The sequence below is a fragment of the Podarcis raffonei genome, chromosome 13, assembly GCF_027172205.1.
Source record: "Podarcis raffonei isolate rPodRaf1 chromosome 13, rPodRaf1.pri, whole genome shotgun sequence".
NCBI classification, from domain to species: domain Eukaryota; kingdom Metazoa; phylum Chordata; class Lepidosauria; order Squamata; family Lacertidae; genus Podarcis; species Podarcis raffonei.
The window spans coordinates 8,422,501-8,445,331 of NC_070614.1; the positions used below are offsets into that span (position 1 = coordinate 8,422,501).

General features: G+C 42.9%; 2 protein-coding genes across 10 annotated transcripts in view; one reads left to right on the forward strand and one right to left on the reverse strand.

Moving 5' to 3' along the window:
* YTHDC1 (YTH N6-methyladenosine RNA binding protein C1) overlaps positions 1-17,574 on the forward strand; it is a 20,741-nt gene extending 3,167 nt beyond the window's left edge. The window contains exons 2-17 of one of the 5 annotated variants that reach the window (XM_053363340.1): positions 1,626-1,727; positions 2,685-3,016; positions 3,099-3,498; positions 5,072-5,161; positions 5,638-5,691; positions 6,333-6,427; positions 6,989-7,097; positions 7,184-7,301; positions 9,123-9,207; positions 10,083-10,249; positions 12,479-12,561; positions 13,153-13,189; positions 13,273-13,312; positions 13,402-13,464; positions 15,580-15,714; positions 16,586-17,574. In XM_053363340.1, coding sequence (XP_053219315.1) covers positions 1,626-1,727; positions 2,685-3,016; positions 3,099-3,498; positions 5,072-5,161; positions 5,638-5,691; positions 6,333-6,427; positions 6,989-7,097; positions 7,184-7,301; positions 9,123-9,207; positions 10,083-10,249; positions 12,479-12,561; positions 13,153-13,189; positions 13,273-13,312; positions 13,402-13,464; positions 15,580-15,714; positions 16,586-16,798 — 2,123 coding nt within the window. In that variant the 3' untranslated portion in view covers positions 16,799-17,574. The remainder of the gene's footprint in view (positions 1-1,625; positions 1,728-2,684; positions 3,017-3,098; positions 3,499-5,071; positions 5,162-5,637; positions 5,692-6,332; positions 6,428-6,988; positions 7,098-7,183; positions 7,302-9,122; positions 9,208-10,082; positions 10,250-12,478; positions 12,562-13,152; positions 13,190-13,272; positions 13,313-13,401; positions 13,465-15,579; positions 15,715-16,585) is intronic. The other 4 variants (XM_053363341.1, XM_053363342.1, XM_053363343.1 and 1 more) reach the window with 4 other exon arrangements.
* Positions 17,575-18,429: 855 nt separating this feature from the next.
* LOC128400799 (UDP-glucuronosyltransferase 2A2-like) overlaps positions 18,430-22,831 on the reverse strand; it is a 40,123-nt gene continuing 35,721 nt past the window's right edge. For all 5 annotated transcript variants that reach the window (XM_053363346.1, XM_053363347.1, XM_053363349.1 and 2 more), the window contains 2 exons: positions 20,393-20,612; positions 18,430-19,453 (listed from right to left, as the gene is read on the reverse strand). In XM_053363346.1, the coding sequence (XP_053219321.1) occupies positions 19,174-19,453; positions 20,393-20,612 (500 nt within the window). In that variant the 3' untranslated portion in view covers positions 18,430-19,173. The remainder of the gene's footprint in view (positions 19,454-20,392; positions 20,613-22,831) is intronic.

The following is a 22,831-nucleotide window of genomic DNA, read 5'->3' on the forward strand; positions in this document are numbered from 1 at the left end:
GGTCTTCAAATAAAAATATCTTGAAGGTCCCAGGCCACAGAGAAGTTAGGCTGGCCTCAACTAGAGCCAGGGCTTTTTCGGCTGTGGCTCCGACCTGGTGGAACACTCTGTCACAAGAGACTAGGGCCCTGCGGGACTTGACATCTTTCCGCAGGGCCTGCAAGACAGAGCTGTTCCGCCAGGCCTTTGGCCAGGGCACAGCCTGACTCCCTCCCTCGGCAATCTTCGCGGAGCTCTGGCCCAATAGTGGCCAGTGGCTTGAATTTAATTAATTTTATAATGAATGATTTTAGAGTGTTGTTTGTGTTGTACTTTTGTATTGTTTATTGTTGTTAGCCGCCCTGAGCCCAGCTTCGGCTGGGGAGGGCGGGATATAAATAAAATTTATTATTATTATTATTATTTATTGGCAATTACTCTAGTAGATAACAGTTGCTTGTTTAAGATAAACTGCTACAGATTTTCTATCTAAATGGCACACCAGTAAAAAACAGTGGTACCTCGGGTTAAGTACTTAATTCGTTCCGGAGGTCCGTTCTTAACCTGAAACTGTTCTTAACCTGAAGCACCACTTTAGCTAATGGGGCCTCCTGCTGCCGCTGCGCCGGAGCACGATTTCTGTTCTCATCCTGAAGCAAAGTTCTTAACCCGGGGTACTATTTCTTGTTTAGTGGAGTCTGTAACCTGAAGCGTATGTAACTCGAGGTACCACTGTGCACTGTTCAAGAACAGAACCGGTGCTCAGAAAAATTGTTTGGGATGCCCTGTCATCCTAAAAGCATTAGGGTGTTTTAAGAAGAAGAATGTTTACAAACACAAAAACTAGAGCTGTATACTACAAGATGTTTGGTGGTTTAATTAACAAAGTCAACTCTAAGAGATTCTTGGGCTTGGGCAGTCTTCCAATAAGAGACTGTGCTTCCTTGCAGTCCTATGTCTAATGTGTAGATGGTATGCATTGTTAATGAAACACAGTGATGGCGAGAGATAAATGGAGCTCTGGTCATTCAGGACTCCAACACTTAAGGTTTAGTGCAGCGCATGGGGACTCGCCAAGCGGGCAGCTCAGTTCGGGGGCGGCTCCTGGGTCAGTTGAACGACCCCCGTGGGCTGCTTGTGGCCCATGGGCCTTAGGTTGCTGACCCCTGGTCTAAAGCAGGCCTATAAGGTTTACCAGGTCAATTGTCCCTTATGTAGTTTAGGGATTAGTGCAACTGAAAGATAGATGAGAGGTTTGTCAGTGAATTTGGTTAAACCTGTAGTAGGGAGTTCATCCATATCTTGCTTCTCCCCAATTTAAACGGTTTTGATTGGCAGTTATCCAAATTAGTCTTGTGAAAAACTGCCTTGCTATTCAGTTTTCACTCTTAATTTTAGAAAAGCTTGAAATGGGTGGGCAGATGTAAGTGCTGAAAGAAAATGTGTGGGTATTGGATTTTAGTATCACTTTAAACCATTTTAACAGCTCACTTGGTAAGAGCATTGCAGCGGGTTGAACTAGATGATCCTTGTGGTCCCTTCCAACTCTAGAACTTTGTGGTTCTAATTCCACTATTCTAATACCATTAAAGCAAACGGTGCAGCTCTTCTGAATGCCATTTCTTAACCTTGTGTTTTGTTTACAGATGGCGAACTAAATGTTCTGGATGATATATTGACTGATGCACCTGATCATGATGATGAACTGTATAACCCTGACAGTGAGCAAGATAAAAGTGAGAAAAAGGGTATGCTACTTTACTAGTTGGGTGCCCTTTTGAAAAGGTGGACAGCAAGATCAGCCAACCAGCTTGAGGGCTGCTGCCAGGGTGCACAGAGACTTGTGCATGCCCATTGAGCAGCCCCTCTTTTTCCTAAGAGTTCTTTGCTCTGCATCACAAATTCCTTTTGAAGTATCCTTATCTCCCAACCACATTTGATTTTTTTCAAAGGCAATGTGAGCTATTAAAGTAAAATATTGACATGTCACATATGTGCAAAGAACCTGCTGTGCCGATACCTTGGTTGTAGCCTTCATATCTGAATGTTTTTAAAGGCTTTGAGATCCTTCGTGGAATATGGCATCCCAAACAAAACAGTGCAGTTTGCTAAAAAGCAAGTACTGTCATTGCTTATAAAATATTAACAAGTTGAAATAGTTTTCCTTCCTCAAGCATGTAATCTTAGCTCTTTGGCTATAGAAATACATAGGGAGCTGTCTTTCTCCTGAGGAAGCCAGAAGCAAGGTTCTATTTCAGCTTATTTCCCAAGTCAACTTTCCACAGCCTGGCGCCCTTCACATGCTATTGGAATGAAACTCCCATAATCCCTGACCATTGGCCATACTGGCTGGGCCCAGTTGGAGTTGTGAGTCCAGTAACATTTGGAATGATACTACACTAGGGTTTGGAAGGGCTGTCCTAAGTTGTGTTTTGGTCTTTTAAGTCATTCCAGCCATTGGTCATCAGTTTTCTCATCTTTAAATAGTGAGAGATACTAGGATTTCCAAGGAGGCAGTTTAGTTAACACAACATCCCGGTTTTAAACCTACTAGCTTTATGTGCTTTGTCTCATGCTAAATGTGAAAAAAGTTTGCTCATCATGTTTTCTGAAGATAGCTTTAGCAGCATTTTGTTAATGCTATCAAGTAACTATGAAATGCTGATTTCAAAATTTGTTGGTGCTTTTCTAAAAAAAAATTTCAGGATCCAAAAGGAAAAGTGAGAGGATGGAGACAGCTGAGAGCAAAAAGCAGAAGCCTTCTGTGCATTCCTCGAGGCAGTTGCTACCCAAACCTCCAAGCTCATCCGTTAGCAACAACAAGCGAATAGTGAGCACAAAAGGAAAGCCAGTATTGGAATATAAGAATGAGGAGTATCAAAGGTCTGATAGGAGCAAGCGCCCAGAAGGTGACAGAAAGATGCGTATGACAAGCAGCAGCTCCAGGGACACCTACAAAGGGCAGCCTGAGAAGGCATGCATGAGGAAAAGAGATGCTGACAGAAGGGCCAAGTCTTCCACTCCAGATACCTCTGGGGTAAGCAGCGGCTTTTGCAGTCATTAAATGCACCAGTTCTTTAAGGTGCTTGCTCCGAACTCTGTGCATCCTGACATGTAAGGCGTTTGTTTTATTCTCATTTAAACAGAGGCTAAGGCATGAGGTGGACAGACAGCCAAGCAGGTCCAGTCACTCCTCAAAAGAAGAGGTGAACTCCGAGGAGTACGGGTCAGATCATGAAACAGGCAGTAGCGGATCCTCTGACCCAGGAAACACAGAGAATGAGGAGGAGGAGGAGGAGGGGATGGAGGAAGAAGAAGAGGAGGAAGACGATGATGGGGAGGAGGAGGAAGAAGTGGAAGAAGAGGGAGATGATGAAGAAGAGGATTATGATCAAGATGAAAGGGATCAGAAGGAGGGAAATGATTACGACACACGAAGCGAAGCTAGTGATTCTGAATCTGAATCTGCATCCTTTACTGATGGGTCAGTCCGATCTGGTTCGGGCTCGGATATATCAGGTAGCTGATATCATTTCTTTCTGCTCTGGGTCTTGTCATATTCAGTTATTTATTTCTAAATCGTACCGCAGATGATTGGCTCTGGTGTGAGAGAGCACCACCACAGCAGCAGCAAAGTGTTCATTTTTGTCCAAAGGGCTTCTTATGGGCATCTGGTTGGCCGCTGAGAACAGTGCTGGACTAGATGGGTCCTTGGTCTCATCCGGCAGGGCTTTTCCTATGCTCTGGTGCTCATTAGTGTCTCGCTAAGCAGTTTCCTTCATAGTGCTGGTCTCTTGGCCAGAGGCTGTGAGGAATGGAAGTGGAAACATGAGTTTTCTGGCGGTGTACTTTACGTTACATTCGTTTAGGGGCCTCTTTCATGGGGATGAGAAAAGATCTTCAAACCCGTGTGTCTCACAGGTTCAACTTACATTTCAACATGAATAATTCTATAGACCAGTGTTTGTAATACCAGTCTAGGTTAGGCTTTCTCAGTCTTGGGTCCTAAGATGTTGTTGTACTACAGCTCTCATAATCCATAGCCAGCAAGGGATGATGGGAGTGGTAGTCCAACAACATCCAGGAACCCAAAGTTGAGAAAGGCTGGTCTGGGTGTATTTCTGTGGTGAAAGAATTGATTTTTTTAAAACATTTTTTTAAAAGAGTAGATTATAACTGAAGAAACAGTGTTTCCAGCAGTATAGAAAGCTAGTTGGCACATTCTGGTTTAAAAAAACCTGGAAAGAAATCAGAGCAAAGCAGCTGAGTTTTAGCTGAATTTGAAACTTCTAGCCAAATACTTATGATCTATTAATTTATTATCATTCACATTTTATTTAAGCGATGTCCCTCCCAACTCCGCCTTCCTCGTTTTATTTTTTGGTGTCCCTAATTGTCCCAAGTATCGTGACAGGGACAGTTCCATTTCAGAAGCTTTGGAATAGTGTTATCAATGTGGTGTGGTTGTTGTGTCACATGGCTAGATCATTTGAATAACATGGCAAACACCCCAATCAGCATTGCACCTCATTGGGAGTCTGGCACAGACTCCTTAAGCAAGTCTGTTATCCAGAAGTAGGTTCACATCCATGGTGTGCAGAAGAGGCAAGCGTACATACCTGGCAATGTATAAATCAGGCTTTAGGGGGATGTGTTTGCTGTATTTCTAATAATGTGCATAAACGTTGTGGTCCAGGGGCATACTGGGGCTCCAATAGGAGGATTGATCTGTACCAGTCGATTCCTTGACTTTGTGAAGACCTCACACTCGTACACACGTGTGCACACCATACCGTATCAGAAACTGCTTTTGCAATTTCTGTGTGTTTCAAAAGCAGCTTTCCATGTAATGTGGAATATTACTGTTCAAGGCAAAAAAGTTTAAAGCTCCCTTGAGCTCTGCAAAACAACTCCATGGATCTTTGGATCCTGACTAAAGAATGAAGGGCCAATGAGATGATAGTTCTGGATGTTGAGAGCCAAATATACATTTAGCTAATGTAAACTGTATTGACCTTCTTGCAATCATTCCTGATAAAGTTTTTGGTGTCGGCCTTAAAAGTACTGCTGTTGCTTGTTTTGATGGTCTTAGATGAGAAAAAGAAGGCGAGAAAAAGAGCTAGAGGCATCTCACCGATTGTTTTTGATAGAAGTGGAAGCTCTGCATCAGAGTCATATGCAGGTATTATTATGTTATTGCTTATCTTACTGAAATGATCTGTAGCAAAACCCTTGAACTGCATTTTCCAAAATAAATAGTGGGCCATAGAAACCTATTGGACATGTAGCTAAATAGTGAAAATTGGTATTTTGGCATGTTCTGTGTGAATAATTTGGGGAAGTAGGTTTTCTTGTTATGTTAATGCTATTTTGTTGCTTAAGTGGAATTTTCACTTTTTAAAACTTGGAAGATGATGATTCATTGACTAGTTTTCTGAAGAGAAAACTGGTCCACCAAAACAAACAAACAAAATGAAACAACCCAAAAATCCAAAACAAACCCTCGTGCACATTGAGCAGCATTCTTTGTGTGTGTGTGGGTGCGCGTCAGGAGGAATAATTTGTCATGAATGAAAATAGTATGTGAAAAGGCTGTAGAATTTATATCGTATCTCTATTAAGGCTCAATCTGAACAAATGTACTTTGGCTAAACACAGGTTCAGAAAAGAAGCATGAGAAATTATCATCTTCCGTTCGTGCTGTCCAAAAAGGTATAATTTAAATTCGAATTTTTTAATGCATGCTCCCACTGCAAGCTCTTGTGTCAAGTCTTTGTTAACATACATCAAATGTGGTAATGTTCCGATGTATAGTGGAACTAACTCAAGTGAGCAAATTGTATTGCCTCTCAAATTACTTCTTGCATGCATCTTCATAGTGGCAAATATATATCTTGTTGCTGAATTGGCAAGCAAAGAAGTAATGAAATGGTGCTGTTTGAAAGATAAATTTTCATAGGTTCTTCATTCAGGAATGTATTTTACTCCATTAACCAGGAAGCAAACATATCGGAACATTACTGATGTTGCATTAGCTTTTTACTTGAAATAGCTTATTTTGCTTTCTACGCTTAGCATTGCATGCTATGACACAGATTTCAAGTCTGAAATATGTGGTATTCAGCTACTGACCTGCAGCACAATTCCTCAAAATTTGGTCACATAGCTTCAATATATTAAAATGGAATTTGTGCAGGAGACCAATATAAGCCCCTCTGAAGTGAAGAATAGTTGTACCACAATATAAAAGGGCTTGTCCCACAAAGGGGCTATAAATATGTGTTGTGTGTTTACTTAGGAGGTGCAGAGGGAAATGCCAATAAAATTACATTTTGCTTTGTTTCCACCCCCAGACCAAACTAGCAAACTTAAATACATTCTCCAAGATGCAAGATTTTTTCTTATCAAAAGTAACAACCACGAAAACGTCTCACTTGCCAAAGCTAAGGTATGCCACATTGCACTTACAGACTACTTTCATTATGAAGATAAAGCTCTGATTGCAGAATACGGAATAGGGGCAATTGTTCTTTTAATTATCAAGCCTTTAATTAGTTCTCTTACCTCAACCCTGTCACAAAGAAATAGAATTAGTTAGCATCTCACCAGCTGTATTTCTGTTACTTTGAATCTGCTTTGAATCTTGCAGAAAGAAAAGGGAACAACAAATTCTGGGTTAATGCTTTGTTTTTACTGTTTAATGCTTTCCATAATGCTTTGAACTTAATGGATTATGATTTTCCTGGTCCTCCCCAAGCTTTTGTTGGATATGTGAGCATTTATGAAATACGAAGCTGTATCAGTCATACTGGCTTGCCTGTAGTGGTAGTACCTCAGTTAGAGATCTTTCTCAGCTGTCATCTTTTAACTGGAGATGACAAGGACTGAACTTGGGACCTGGTGCATGTCCAGCATGTGTTCTAGCACTGAGCTAAGTGCAAGGTGTCCCTGGTGCATCCATTGAACAGTTTTGGTTTTATAATTTACATGTCTGTTCATCTCTCTACAGGGTGTCTGGTCAACCCTCCCAGTCAATGAGAAGAAGCTCAATGCTGCCTTCAGACAAGCAAGGAGTGTTATCTTGATATTTTCTGTGAGAGAGAGTGGGAAATTCCAAGGTAAAGAAGAGGGAATGCCTGCACTCAACATTAACCCAAAGTTGTTTAGGTTATGTCGTCTCATTGCAGTGTTCTGATTCTTGCAGGATTTGCAAGGCTGGCTTCAGAATCCCATCATGGGGGATCTCCCATACACTGGGTGCTACCTGCAGGAATGAGTGCAAAAATGCTGGGAGGCGTATTTAAGATAGATTGGATATGCAGGTAAAAGGGTTAAAATGTGAAAATTCTGGTTCGTAATGTTTGCTTTCGGATATTCTGAGTAGGTTCACAAAGTGTATCCTCAAAATAGACATGATTCATTTGCTGGAACAATAGGTTACCACCCATTTGCATAGTCTGGAGATAGTTCGCAGATAGCTCAGCTGGTAGAGCATGAGACTCTTAATCTCAGGGTTGTGGGTTTGATCCCCACGTTGGGCAAAAGTTTCCTGCACTGCAGAGCATTGGACTAAATTATCCTCACGGTCCCTTCCAACACTATGATTCTAAAAGACTTTGGTCTTAGCGGAAGGATTATTTTTGCCCTACCATGAATAGGGTACATATCTTTTGTCTTTCATTTTTGCCATGCTTCAGAGATTTTTGTTATTAACCATCATCTTCATAGGTGGCAAATTATTGCCTTAAATTCAGTCCCATGGTCTTGGAAGTGTGTGTGTGTGAATGAGTGAGTGAGTGAGAGAGAGAGAGAAAGAAAGAAAGAAAGAAAGAAAGAAAGAAAGAAAGAACACATACACAGACCTGCCATTATTAGCATTCTGTGCTCCCCCAACTGATTATGTAAGGCTCTTGATTGCTGCCTCTAATGCATGGATTTTGAGACATTGAAGTATAGGGTGGGAATAGGGAGCCTCTATCTGCTGCAGTAGGGACGCAGGTGGCGCTGTGGGTAAAACCTCAGCGCCTAGGACTTGCTGATCACATGGTCGGCGGTTCGAATCCCCGCGGCGGGGTGAGCTCCCGTCGTTCGGTCCCAGCTCCTGCCCACCTAGCAGTTCGAAAGCACCCTTAAGTGCAAGTAGATAAATAGGTACCGCTTTATAGCGGGAAGGTAAACGCCGTTTCCGTGTGCTGCTCTGGTGCCGGTTCGCCAGAGCAGCTTCGTCACGCTGGCCACGTGACCCAGAAGTGTCTGCGGACAGCGCTGGCTCCCGGCCTCTAGAGTGAGATGAGCGCACAACCCTAGAGTCTGTCAAGACTGGCCCGTACGGGCAGGGGTACCTTTACCTTTTTATCTGCTGCAGTAGGATGTCGTCAGAAATTGACACTCAAGATATTGACTTTCAGACTAGTAGTCTATGAAGTTGGGAAACCAGAGGTTGAGCTGGAAAAAGATGCATTCTTCACATCCCCAACCCTGTCATTGAAGTCTAGCTTTTTCAATGTTTTGCATTGGTTTTCTCTTGTCCTTGAAAATAATCAAATTTCTCATGAAACACATATTCTGTATTATGAATGTCAGGCTTGGTTTTTGTCATCACTTACCTGAAATGTTCAGAATAGTGATGGGTGAGTTTCCCCAAGTCTTAATTTTAAATCAAGAGAGAGAGAAGAGTTTCTTAATCTGTGAAGATAACTTAATCCTTTTGAACATTTTCCCAGCGTTACTACTGTACTGGAAGTCCACATTTTTTCCAGTAGTGCTGGAAGTCTACTTTTTTTAATAGTTTGTTTACTTCCTAGAATGTAATAGCAGCATGCTAGGTGTTAAGAACGCTGCCAGAATGTCAAAACAGTGTGGGTGGGTGGGGTGCAAAGGCAAGGCTCAAGTTTCCTTCTGGAAGAGAACTTGCAGGGTTGTCATGCTTGCTTCATACTAAGGTGAGCATTACGAACCTAACTCAATTGGTCTTCCAAGCTGCACTTTGATAATATTTATATCTGCCAGTTCAGAATGCTCATCTTCACGGTTTTCTGTTTTCTTTTTATTGTTCAAGTTACAGTCCGTAAAAGCATCCTTGTATAAGATTTAATTTAAATGCCAAATACGCAAAATGTATTACATGTCACTTATACGTTTAGGCGTGAGTTGCCATTCACGAAATCGGCTCACCTGACCAATCCTTGGAATGAGCATAAGCCAGTAAAGATTGGACGTGATGGACAGGTTTGTCATTTGTGTTAATTATTCCTTTTCAGTATCTTAAGGCCAGTAGTTAAAATTTTGGAATGCACTTGTTTTATTTGATAGTTGTCCACATTTGAAAGACAGCCACCATTAATCCAAGCACAAAGAGATCCTAGACAAATGATGAATAGTAACCTCTTAGAAAGAAAGTCACAACAAAATATCTTCTTTTGAAGTATCTTGAAGTGTAGTCCATTCTTTATTAAAGCTACTGTTAGGCTACTTTCTGCCAAAAGCGGCCTTGAATCTAGATGAACTGTGACTCTCACCGTTCTCAAGTCTCTAAAATGGGTTTGTTGTGAGAGAGAGAAATATGGGCTTGTTCTCCTGCTATACTAACTGGGAGGTAAGGTCTTGTGGAAAAAGCAGCCCACATAAACTTATAACTTCCTTCAACTTGCATGGGTATTTGCAATCTCAGTGTGCTTTTTAAAAAGATAGCTGTAACACTATTTGGCATGCTGCAAATACAATTTTCGATAGCTAACAAAATAAAGATATGCACTCTTTGTTGCTTCATGGGCAGCATATGTCCTAAAATTCCGTAAAAACAAATTTACCTAATCTATTTGTTTGTGCCGGTGAGCTTTTGATCCATGATTCTGGGCTACACATGTTGGTTGCACAAGGTATGTGATACAACTCTTTCTTACTTACGCTGTAACATTTTTCTAGAAATCCCTCTGTTGGTATTTATAGCTGTTTCTAGTATAACTTTCTCGTAGAAATCAGCAAAAACATGTCATTAAGCGTTATACTTCGTTGTGTCCATCTGGTTGGCTGCAGAAGCTGTCTTTGGAAAATTTGGATTCGTTCAGAGTTCATCTTGTAAAACGAGCATTTAACTGTTCCAGGAAATTGAGCCCGAATGCGGAACCCAGCTTTGTCTCCTATTCCCTCCCGATGAAAGTATTGACTTGTATCAAGTCATTCATAAAATGCGGCACAAGAGAAGAATGCATTCTCAGCCCCGGTCAAGAGGACGGCCATCCCGCCGAGAGCCACTCCGAGATGTGGGAAGGTTAGAAACGTTCTTTGGACTGATAATAGGCACATGTGTCAGAATTACGTGATGGAGGAATGTGATTCATCAAAAAGCTTTCCCTGCAATCAAGAAGAGAGAAAATCCTCACATCAAGCTGCATGGACGGGTTTGTGGCTTCATTGAGGATTTCACACTGTCCCCCCTCCCCCAGTTGGTCACTTTCAAGAGGAAAACAGGGACCTTTGGCTCATGCAGAAAATACGTTCTTGTAAACCTAGCTTAGACTAGATCTTTGGTCAGATAATGCAGATAATCTGTTCGTGTAGGTAAGCGGATTTATCATGAGCAGGCTAGATGGAGGAAGAGCAAGTCTGTGTGTTCAAAAATGTGTTAATATCTTGTAAAAGCCTTTTCTTTCAGGTATATCTCTGGATAAGCCTTGTCAAAATATGGGACTTTTATCAGGATCACTTATAATTTTGCAGAAGATGACCGCCTCATTTTGAGGATAAAAATATTTGTGTTATTTTGCTGTTCAAGAAGAGCGTGTTTGGGACTGTCTCAAATTGTATCACCGTGCTGTGGTTAAGCCCATTACCAAATATTCTCTCACATCTTGCTGAGCTTCTGGAAGCCGTAGGTTCTCTCCAAAGGGGGAGGAAGTGGCCTTGGAGACCCGGCAACAAACCAAAAAGAATGGCTGTTGCTGTGTCTGTATACACAACCTTTCCAGATGCTGGCAGCACCTGTGGACTTAAGAGTGGTTTTAGAGGATCGCCACGATTATTGATCACTGCTCTATGAACTTGCCAACATTCCCCAGAAAAGAGGGGTATATCTTGTTACAGAATTGGAGAAGTCTTTGCAAAGGACTGATATAAGCCCTTCTATATCCACCACGATTCCCTGACCCCCTGTGTAGCCACTTTGCTTTCTGATAAATCTAAAGCCTTTCCGCTAAAGACTGTGTAGTTTGGGCTGAAACCTTTTCCGGTTGCAGTTTCCTGTTTGTGGAAACGTCCTGTGGTAGGTAACAGATATCCACCGAGTCCCCATATCCTTGCTGTTTATAAAAAAAAAAGGACACCGTAACCTGTAGGTAGGAGGAATATCCTGGCAGCATCCCCCTTTCTTTGGGCATAAGAGGACTGAGCAGCGATGGCTTTTGAAGTTAAGCCTAAGAGGTTTCCAGTGCAATAAAGTATTTACGAGTGAAGGTTTTGCAATGGACTGCAAACTATACATTATAACACCACCACACCTTCTCAAGCCTGCCAGGGCCTCCATTTATGTATGTGGCTTTCAGCTTAAAGTCAGTAGTTGGACTACTATATGAACTGTTACTGTCATATATTATACCGGTCGTAAGTGCACACTCAAACTACAAGAAAGCGGTATGTTTATTCTTTACACCAGCTCTTATTTTCTAAATCTGTTTCTGCTGTGCATACAGTTGCTTTGTTTGCTCAGAATTGTGATACTTGCTTTAAAAATGGCAATGCAATATACTTTAATGGTAGTTGGGGAGGAGGGAGGGGTAATTGCCTATGGCATGTATAATTGTTTCACATTTTGATGGTGTATTTGAAGGGTTGGGGGGGGGCATTCGGTGACCTGCTGGTGGTGAGCGAAGGAGAAACCCAGGCTGGCAGCTGGAAGATACCTTCTTCGGAAAGCACAACCATTTCAGCTAGTAATATGAATTTTGAAAATTCTCTTAGCTCTAATCTCGAGAACATAGGAATAGGCCGTATTGTAAAAGGTCCTTCCTGGCTAGTAATCTTTGTATGTAAAGTTGGGGCGGGGGGAAAGAGAGAGAGAGATGGGTCCGAATGATATCAGTCCAAGTGAGGCAGAGTATTTAGAGGTTTGGAACACGTCCGTATGATGTATCCAAATTGTGTGGCTCTGTGCTTGTAGGGCGAGCATCAATATAGCAATTGCACAAGTTACAAGTAGGGTTAAATTAGGTTTATGGCTGCAGTTCTGTGTGTAACGGGGAGTAAGCCCTAAAGAAATAGGTTGGAGTTAAGAGGTATGGCTGAGTCAAGGATTTCAGGTTCTTTGCAACCATAAAATGCCAGTTAAGCATATTTACATCAACGCAAGAAAGGATTGAGCGGTGAATTTGGTAAGGCTCACACAGCTGCCTGGGACTTCAGAAACCTCCCAGAAAGTCGTCCTGGGTTACCTCCTGTTCCTTCTGAAGGTATTTACTTTAAGGTTGCTCCAAACAATTGTTTAATTATTGTCTAATTTATGTAGGCGTCGACCAGAGGATTATGATATTCATAACAGCAGAAAGAAACCAAGGATTGATTATCCCCCTGAGTTTCACCAAAGACAAGGTTAATATCTCGTTATGCAAATACATTTGCACAAACGTACAGATTTGTGTATTAACAATCTTGAATTTGTGTAGAATGTGAAGTTTGAAATAAAGCTTTGAGGGTGCATCAGGGCTCTAGTTAAAGCTCATTTTGAATAGGAAGACTTAACGGAATGTGTGGGATAGTGGTGCCCTTCTTGGAACATGGTAGGGGGATCTAGCTTAGAGCAGAGACAAAAATGTTATAAATGTCCTTCTATTATATGAGTGAATATGTAGGTATGTCTTAATCTCCTCAAAACAAGCTACATTGTACTTTTGTTGATGTTTAGATTAAATCTTGGCATCAAGCTAAAATGACCAGATTCAACATTCTTTATCCAATAGCTAGATAATTACTGGAGTCTGCTCTATTCTGCTATAAAGAAAAACTCGGCACATTTTAAAGCTCCTTACACAAATTGTTGAAGCCACCTTTGGGAACAGCAGAATTACCTTTCCTTGTTCTCTTTGCCAAGGCAGGTGCATGCTTGTGGGAAAGATGCTAATTTCTGTTTATATATTGCTATAGCAGTAAATATGATATATAATGCTGCTTGATTTTAAACAGGCTATATAAAGGATCCCAGATACCAAGATGCAGACAGGTAAGAGATGCTTTAGTCTTTGTTTATTTTATGCTTTGGTAACTTAGCACTGTGTTTAAATTCACAAATCTCATTCCCAACAGACGATTTTCAGGAGTGCGGAGAGATGTCTTTTTAAATGGGGTAAGTGTCTGCCTTTTCGTGTGCTGTAGCTGCAGGTGCTTTAATGCTGCCAGTGTTTTTGACGTTCCCTGTATGTGTTTATTTTCCAGTCCTACAATGATTATGTGAGAGAATTCCACAGCATGGGTCCGCCGCCACCCTGGCAAGCAATGGTTTGTATTTTTAAATGCACTTTACTTTTGACCATGCATTTGATTGAATGCATTCCTTAGAGTAACGATGATAAGGGTAGTTTCATTTTTTTTTTATGAACTTCCTTAGGGATCTAAAAATGACAAGCGATTCCTGCTGAATCAGACCAAACCCTATCTAGTCCAGCATTCTGTTCTCATGGCGTCCAACTGCAAGCCACTAGGAAATCCTGCAAGCCAGGATATAAGCGTAGAGTCGTGCTCTTAAATGCATGCAAGAAAGATTTGCTACGTATAAAAGAAGCACAGGTGGAAAAGAGCAGGCAATATGAAAGAATGATGTCGGGGGGCTACCAAAGTTGTAGCGAAACAAGGCCACAGAAAAAAGAAGGAAATCTGCAAGCCTTATACTGTTGAAGTACAATTGGGGGGAGGGACACGGATGGCGCTGTGGGTTAAACCACAGAGTCTAGGGCTTACCGATCAGAAGGTCGGCGGTTTGAATCCCTGCGACGGGGTGAGCTCCCGTTCCTCGGTCCCTGCTCCTGCCAACCTAGCAGTTCAAAAGCACATCAAAGTGCAAGTAGATAAATAGGTACCACTCCGTGCGCTCCTCTGGTTCGCCAGAAGCGGCTTATTCATGCTGGCCACATGACCTGGAAGCTGTACGCTGGCTTCCTCAGCCAATAAAGCAAGATGAGCGCCGCAACCCCAGAGTCGGCCACGACTGGACCTAATGGTCAGGGGTCCCTTTACCTTTACTTACAATTGGGGGGGCACAAACCAAAGGAGGCTAAAAGAGGACTTTGCATACCTAATAGCTGACCTCTTCAAAAGGAAAACTGAATCTGGTGGGGAAGCTGCACCTAGAATGCAGACTGGAGTGGTCTGTTTGGGGTGCATGGAACCCAGGGCAGGCAAGATTTCTTTAGGAAGGAGGGTATACCACAGCAGGCCCCACTTGTAAAGTACACTTAGATAGTATCCGGGTAAATGAACCATTCGATCTCAGAAGTTCCCAAACTGTTGCAGTGTGTCTGGATTTGTGGTTGGAGATGGAAGACAGCACAACCATACAACATCTAGCACAGGGATACAGGGCATAGCTGTCAACGTTTCCCTTTTTTAAAAAGGGAAATTCCCTTATTCCGAATAGGATTTCCCTTTAAAAAAGGGGGAAAGTTGACAGCTATGTTACAGTGGCTACAACAGGCAGAAAAATCATTAATTGGTCGCCAAAACCCTCAGCGATTTTCAAGTGGTCCAAGACAGGAGAGTTTGTAAGCTTCTGATCTATGTAATAACATTGAATTTCAATGTTCTGGGTGGGTTTGGTATCAAGACACTTGTGTCAAACTACAATATCTGTTCGGCTCCAGCCTCCCACCTGCTTTTGCAATCAGTTCAAAGCAAATTTATGCATATTGATTTTGGCTGTAACATTGAGAGCATGTTTTTGGCATTGCGATAATCCTCACCCCGTTCACCCTCCCTAGCATTCTGGAAGCCTTTTATTTTACCTTGCAGAACATGGCCCACAGTGGCATGGTGAATATCCCCACTGCCAGTTTAATTCTGCACAAGGTACGGGCACCCCTTCCAGACGGAGAATCGTGTGCATAGTATGTTTGTACCTATACAAACTACACTGTTCAGTCGCTGCAACCTCCTCCTGAGTCTGGTTGTGGAAATGTGGGGTTAAGTGTACAGTTTGGGCTAGTTATTAACCACTATAAGGTACCGTATTTTTTGCTCTATAAGACTGACTTTTTCCCTCCTAAAAAGTAAGGGGAAATGTGTGTGCGTCTTATGGAGCGAATGCAGGCTGCGCAGCTATCCCAGAAGCCAGAACAGCAAGAGGGATGGCTGCTTTCACTGCGCAGCGATCCCTCTTGCTGTTCTGGCTTCTGAGATTCAGAATATTTTTTTTCTTGTTTTCCTCCTCCAAAAACTAGGTGCGTCTTATGGTCTGGTGCATCTTATAGAGCGAAAAATACGGTATTTTAGCGTGCCACACTCAAAGTGCCACTGAATCTTTGAAGCACTTTCTTATTACAGTTGCATTTGAGTGTTCATTGATGCCGATTGTGTTCTAAGGAGGAGAAATTTAAGCGAATAACACCGTTTTCTTTTTAGCCTCCTTACCCGGGTATGGAACAGCCTCCCCACCATCCTTATTACCAACACCACGCTCCTCCACCACAAGCTCACCCTCCTTACTCAGGGCACCATCCCATTCCACACGATGCACGATACAGGGATAAGCGGGTGGTAAGTATGCCCAGAAGGGCTGGTATCATGCCAGTTAAGGGTCATGGGCAGATCTTACGCTGTCAAGAGACCTTTATACAGTCTTAAGTGTCAGGCCTCTACGTTCATTGAAACGTTCAGTGCGTGTTCTGTCCCAGCCTTCAAAGAGCACATTTTAAAGCTGCCACTTGTGCCAAAATGAATAGTAGAATGCAGGCACACGAGTCCGAAGAGCAAAACCTATCTTGTTTTGCAAAGTTGTTGCTTTTGCACATGCCCATCAGGACCCCTTTGCATATTTTTGCCAATGCTCCCAAGTTAGTTTGAGCCTTGAGAGTCTCAGTTGTTGAAGATTTGCAAGAAGTATTTGTATGTGGTTTGAGTTTTCCCTTTCAAAAGAGAAACTACACTCCAGGTGCATGTTGAATCCAGATACAGTGGTACCTAGGTTCTTGAACGTCTCCGTTGACAAACGTTTCGGAACTCGAACGATCTTCCATAACGGATTACCATTCGAGAACTGAAGGGCCACTGTATTTGAACGCAAAGCCCGTTTACACTTGCGATTTGTTTTGATCCTCCTTTTAAAGATTAGCATAAGGAATGTTGGAGGGTTGAGGCCTCCAGGTCCATAATAACATAAGAGCACTGGTGGGTCAGTCCAAAGGTCTGTCTAGGCCAGCATCCTGCCTACCACAGTGGCCAACCAGATACCCATGAGAAGCCCTTAAGCCTCATTTGAGGGCAATATCCTGTCCTGCAGCATTACCTAGTGTCTGGCATTCAAGAGGCTCCTGGAGGCATCATAAAGCGATAGTGACCAGCAGCCTTACCTGTGCTTTGCAGCTTTTTAAAACTAGGTGATCTATAAAAACATTTCTGTCTCCTACAGCATGATTATGACATGAGGGTAGATGACTTTCTACGTCGGACACAAGCAGTTGTCAGCGGCCGAAGAAGCAGACCCCGAGAACGAGAGCGGGATCGTGAGAGGGATCGTCCCCGGGATACCAGAAGGGACAGAGATAGAGATCGGGGCAGGGAGAGGGAGAGGATATGCGATCGGGACAGAGACAGAGGAGAAAGAGGAAGATATAGAAGATAATGCATTGCGGAACTGCAGTCACTTAAAGCAAAGGCTTGTATGTGTGTTTACAGGTAGTAAACTTCTATTTTCCTCTGTCTACCTACTTTATTGTGTAGAAGGATTTATAATTGACCCTCTTTGTTCTAAGCATGCAGTAAGCTGTGAACTGGAAAATCCCCATCGGCTAAACAAAAAAACAAAAAATGTGCAAACTTGACCCTTGAGTTGGTGACTTTCATTTGAGCAGTTTCGAAAAAGTTTAAAGAAGGTAGATTAATGATCCCTATGTGTTTATCTTAACTGTAATTTAATCATCTGTTTGTTTGAATACCAGTTGACAACTGCCATAATATTTTTGCTTTTGTTTCCTTCCATGTAGTTTTTTACATGATTCTGTGGGGGGAAATGCTGCTATCAGGTATGCAAATACTGGGTGTGATGGTTTGGCTGTATGTCTGTGTTGAAACAGCCACGTCTTGGTTTTTCTGGTTGTTCCTTTTTTTATGGGGGGAAAAAACCTCTGTAAGAGTCAAGCTTGTTCAATAATGAAAGCAATATTAAGATGACAATATTGATATCTAATTTTTAACCTTTTAAACAGCTTTCCTGTGTTCTGCTGGCATTTTGGTTAATGCTATTGTTTGTTCGCCTCTCCCACTTCCATATTACACCCCCCCCCAAAAAAAATGTCCATATTGTTTGGAATGTCCACCGTGTGTGTGTGTGTGAGCACAAAATCTTGCTGTATTCTACATTGCTACCATTTTTTTTTATAATAAATTGGTAACAGTCAACTTTCATGGATGTGCATGCTTCTGATGAGTTGTTTTGTTTCGTTTTTGAAGGGGGGGGTGGAGCAAAAAAGCCTCAATCCGAAAAGGTCACTTCTGGCTCGATAGATCCCTTACCTATTACTGGTGCGGCAAAAAGCAGTTTTAGTATGTTTTAAGTTACATCCTAACTCCAGATGGGGCAGTGGTGAGCCCCATCTCTCCCTCTCCTGACCTGACAAAGTGCCTCACATGGACTGAATTTGCACTCTCTGAGCATCTTCAATATACTATGTTTCTGTGCTGGACAAAAGAGTTCCTGGAAAGTAGAAAGCTTGAGACACATTAACTTAGGAAAATGGATAAAATTCATTGTGGAAGAAGAGATGGGGGTGCGTGAGAGTGAGGTGTTACGCGTCACTAAGAAATGTGTTCGTAATACAAAAGCTGGACAGGGGCAAGGTTTCAGAGGTAGGAAAACCTCCTCCTGGGGAACAAAAAGTCCACTGTGGTCAGAACAGGGTTTGGGTTTAGAGTTCTGGGCAGAGGGGCAGCACCATGGGGAGATGGTGGCTGGGACAGAGAGCTGTCCTATTTATGCAAAGCAAAAGCTAGGATGATCTAGTGGCAATGACAAAGGTGTTGTGATGGAATTCTGTGCCATGAAAAGCTGAATTATATATACATCCACCTTTGGCCTCGCTCCTATTTTTCTAGTCATGGTAAGTGTCAAGCAGCTAATCGGGCACCAAAACCTGAACTGCAAGCATTGCAAATCTTCTGAGGTTTTACTAGACATTTCCAAGTATACTGTTGCTGGCATAAAGGCAAAAGTTGCTTTAATATACATATATTCCCCATGATCCTGAGGAAACTGAATTCTACACCAATATCATTTATTCCAGTCCTGAATTGAAGTATGCGTGCAGCTCTATCACAGTGGGGAAAAACCATAATTATTCTTAAGAATTACAATATTAATAATTTCAGCAGATGTGCAATTAGACACATTTTTTCCTAGATCACTGTGTCATTATTGGAATGGCTTCGATGCGGACTATCTAGCATGTGGGACTTAAACATTAAATTTTGCATTTTTAGTCCATTGATTCCAAGCAGATTCAGGCATGGCTAGTGTCTGTTAGATCGTATCGATTGTGCACGTGCTGTACTCCAGCAGCAGGTGACAGATGTCCACAGGAAACCTTGACCGCTGTGTTTCAGAAATAAACGGTTCTCGATCTTGAAAAGGACCACGTTGTTTATGCAATTTCCCACTTTAGCAACACTTAGATGTATATTTTGAGGGATTCATAGAGAGTGTCACTGTCTCCAAATAAAAAGATTATGTGCTACGTTGCCAGTTGTGGAGTTTACAAAATAAGCTCAGTTCAATACAAAAACGATCTCGAAGTGTGAACCACCATTGATACATACAATACTCATGTGCTGAATGGAGCAGAGTTAAGCTTGGCTTGCTTGTACATCCGTTTGAGTTGAAAAGTGTGGCAAAAAAATTAGAAGTTTTAGGTGCAGTTTTCATAAGGGGGGGTATTAGCACACCGAGTCATGAGCATGCTGAATAATGCAAGCCACAGAACAATGGCCGGGTCCCAGGAGAAGCTACTCTGTTTTGGTTTTCCTAATAATCCTGCCACATTTCCGACAAAAAAATGAGCAGCATTTAACAGCAATGAATATGAAAACTGCCATGCAACCAATCAAGAAGGCAATGACGTCCAGGGAGTGATACTGGTACCAGGTCAAGTGATGGGCAGCTGCTCGCAAGTGCTTGGCACCTTTGTGGCGCATGACAAACTCAATCCAAAAGACAGCCCGGTCCAGTGGCTTTATCGGTTGGTCATGGTGGATCTGTGACAGTCTCATTGCATTTTCCTTATATCTGGAGGAAGATAGAGAAACAAGAACAAATTAGTATAGAGCCAGAACTCAGAGGACTGCAGTCTTTAATTGCTCCCAGGATTTAAAAACAAGACTGTTGTGGCAGCCTACTAACTAATGTATTATGGCAAGTAACACAAGGAAATTAAGGGAAAACATTGCTCTGATTTGCCTTTAACTTCTGCTGGTTTTCTTAGGCAAGTGGCCTTGTGACTGGTAGTGTCATTTGTGGCAAAAAATCTGAATGAGTGACTGACGGGCACCAGAAAAACATAAACTGAAGAGATTGACTACTGTCGCAGTGTTACTTTTGGCTCCATAACCATATGGGGGACTGAATAGAAGGAAACGAGATATACCGTATTTTTCGCCCTATAAGACGCACCAGACCATAAGACACACCTAGTTTTTGGAGGAGGAAAACAAGAAAAAAATATTTTGAATCCTAGAAGTCAGAGCCGCAAGAGGGACTGTGCAGCGAAAGCAGCGATCCCTCTTGCTATTCTGGCTTCTGGGATAGCTGTGCAGCCTGCACTTGCTCCATAAGACGCACACACATTTCCCCTTTTTAGGAGGGAAAAAGTGAGTCTTGCAGAGCAAAAAATACGGTTCTTGCCTTTCGGGGTCGTCTGCACCTCAGACTGAGGGCAAGAGGTGTTTGGGGGCAAAAGCCTTTGAGTTCCGTAGTAGGACAAAAGTCAGAAGGCGCTAGATTCAAGTGTGGTTTGGCAAGAGAAAACGTATCCCAACGTGGTAGAAGCAAACACTTGTGGCAAGAAGACGACCACAGGAAATAGAGTCAGGTGGGAATGGGCTTGGCTATAGAATATTAATAATATGTGCTAACGATTTCTCGGCTACATTTTTCTTTTCCAAAACCTATTGCTGAAGGACCTAGCTTGCTCTAGGCATTGTATAGAGAAGGCGATCTGGGTCTCACGTGGCATTGTGAATGACAGTGTTCACGGCATCCACTAAGTCTTCCGTCTTCATTGTATGAATGTGCAGCTGTACAGCCATCCCCTTTGCCTTCATGTGCACAACGTTATCGGGTTGGTCAGCAAACATGGGGATCCCAACCATGGGAACACCATGGTAAATAGCTTCATAAATGCCATTGGTTCCACCATGTGTTATAAAGGCTTTCGTCTTGGGGTGTCCTGGAATGGGAAGATGGGTAGAATGTGATAAGGAATCATTCATAAATTTCCCCATATATGTACCCCCCAAATTTTTTTTATACTGCATACTGTGTGTATGGCATGCTGTTTTTTCACTTGTTCCAAGACCCCAAAATACCTAATTTCATTAAAGGTAAAGGTACCCCTGCCCGTACAGGCCAGTCTTGCCAGACTCTAGGGTTGTGCGCTCATCTCACTCTAGAGGCCGGGAGCCAGCGCTGTCCGCAGACACTTCCGGGTCACGTGGCCAGCGTGACAAAGCTACCCTGGCGAGGCAGAGCCGCACACGGAAACGCCGTTTACCTTTCCGCTAGTAAGCGGTCCCTATTTATCTACTTGCACCCGGGGGTGCTTTCAAACTGCTAGGTTGGCAGGTGCTGGGACCGAGCAACGGGAGCGCACCCTGCCGCGGGGATTCGAACCGCCGACCATGCGATTGGCAAGTCCTAGGAGCTGGGGTTTTACCCACAGCGCCACCCGCGTCCCAAAAATTTCATTGAAAAATCTGTTTAAATGTCCCCATCCTATACAGTCGTACCTTGGTTTTTGAACAGCTTAGTTCTCAAATGTTTTTGTTCCCGAACACCGCAAACCCAGTAGTGACTGTCCGGTTTGTGAACTATTTCTGGAAGCCGAACATCCGACGGGGCTTCCACGGCTTTCGATTGGCTGCAGGAGCTGCCTGCAGCCAATCAGAAGCCGTGCTTTGGTTTGAGAACGTTTTGGAAGTCAAACAAACTTCTGGAATGGATTCTGTTCAACTTCCAAGGTACGACTATAGTGGTTTATATCTTTTGATTACCATGTTTGCCCATATTTTTCTCAACTAGTAGTCAGTTGAGAAAAATATGGGCGATCATGGTAATTAAAAGGTATAAACCACTAGTAGTCAGTTGGGGACACGGGTGGTGCTGTGGTCTAAACCACAGCGCCTAGGGCTTGCTGATCGAAAGGTCAGCAGTTCAAATCCCCGCGACGGGGTGAGCTCCTGTTGCTTGGTCCCTGCTCCTGCCAACCTAGCAGTTCAAAAGCACATCAAGTGCAAGTAGATAAATAGGTACCACTCCGGCGGGAAGGTAAATGGTGTTTCCGTGCGCTGCTCTGGTTCGCCAGAAGCAGCTTAGTCATGTTGGCCACATGACCTGGAAACTGTCTGCGGACAAACGCCAGCTCCCTGGGCCTATAGACCGAGATGAGCGCGCAACCCCAGAGTCGTCCAAGACTGGACCTAATGGTCTTTACTTTTTTAGTAGTCAGTTGATACCTGCTGAGACCTCCAAACTATCACAACTCCAGCTGCTGATAACATGAGACCAGAATAATTATAGTGACTTGTTGGCATCTGTCTGTCTCAAGAAACAATGGAGTGCACCCCTGGGAGTGAAGTCAAAGCACTGGAGAATCACAGCGCCTATTGTGGCAGTAGAGACCAGTACAGTGGTACCTCAGGTTAAGTACTTAATTCGTTCCGGAGGTCTGTTCTTAACCTGAAACTGTTCTTAACCTGAAGCAACACTTTAGCTAATGGGGCCTGCTGCTGCCACACCGCCGGAGCACGATTTCTGTTCTCATCCTGAAGCAAAGTTCTTAACCTGAGGTACTATTTCTGGGTTAGCAGAGTCTGTAACCTGAAGCGTATGTAACCCGAGGTACTACTGTAACTTGTAACTGCTGGCTCCCAACGTCTGCGTTAGCAGCACTGAAGTGACTTCTCTGGGGTGCAAGCCTGGGCAGTGTGTGTGGAGGTCCTGGACTCGGCCTCACGGATGTGGTTCAAAGGAAAACAGAGCAATATAGTTAATGTTGTAAGTTATGACTGTCTTGACCTTTGCAGCTGTCCCATACAAGGATAAAACCTGCAACTTTCGTGTTAACCAGCCCCACGCTCTAACCATCAGAGCTATCCAAAGATGACAATGCTTTAAAATCTGGACTCCATCTGATAAAAGCAGATTATTGCAACTGATTATTGGTTACAGCATTCAGGCTTAGTCCAGTTGGCATGCAATCCCTTAATATTGCCATTCACACACAAAATAAAATGTGTTTCTAGAACCCAAGAATTTTCAGTGCTCAGGCACAAAATAGCGCTTTCTAAAATGGATGTATTTTGCAGTCACCCAAATTATGAATAGTTGGAAACTCTGGATTTCAAATACATTTTGTGGGTTCCACAGTGCTTTGCGTATGTAGTTTCC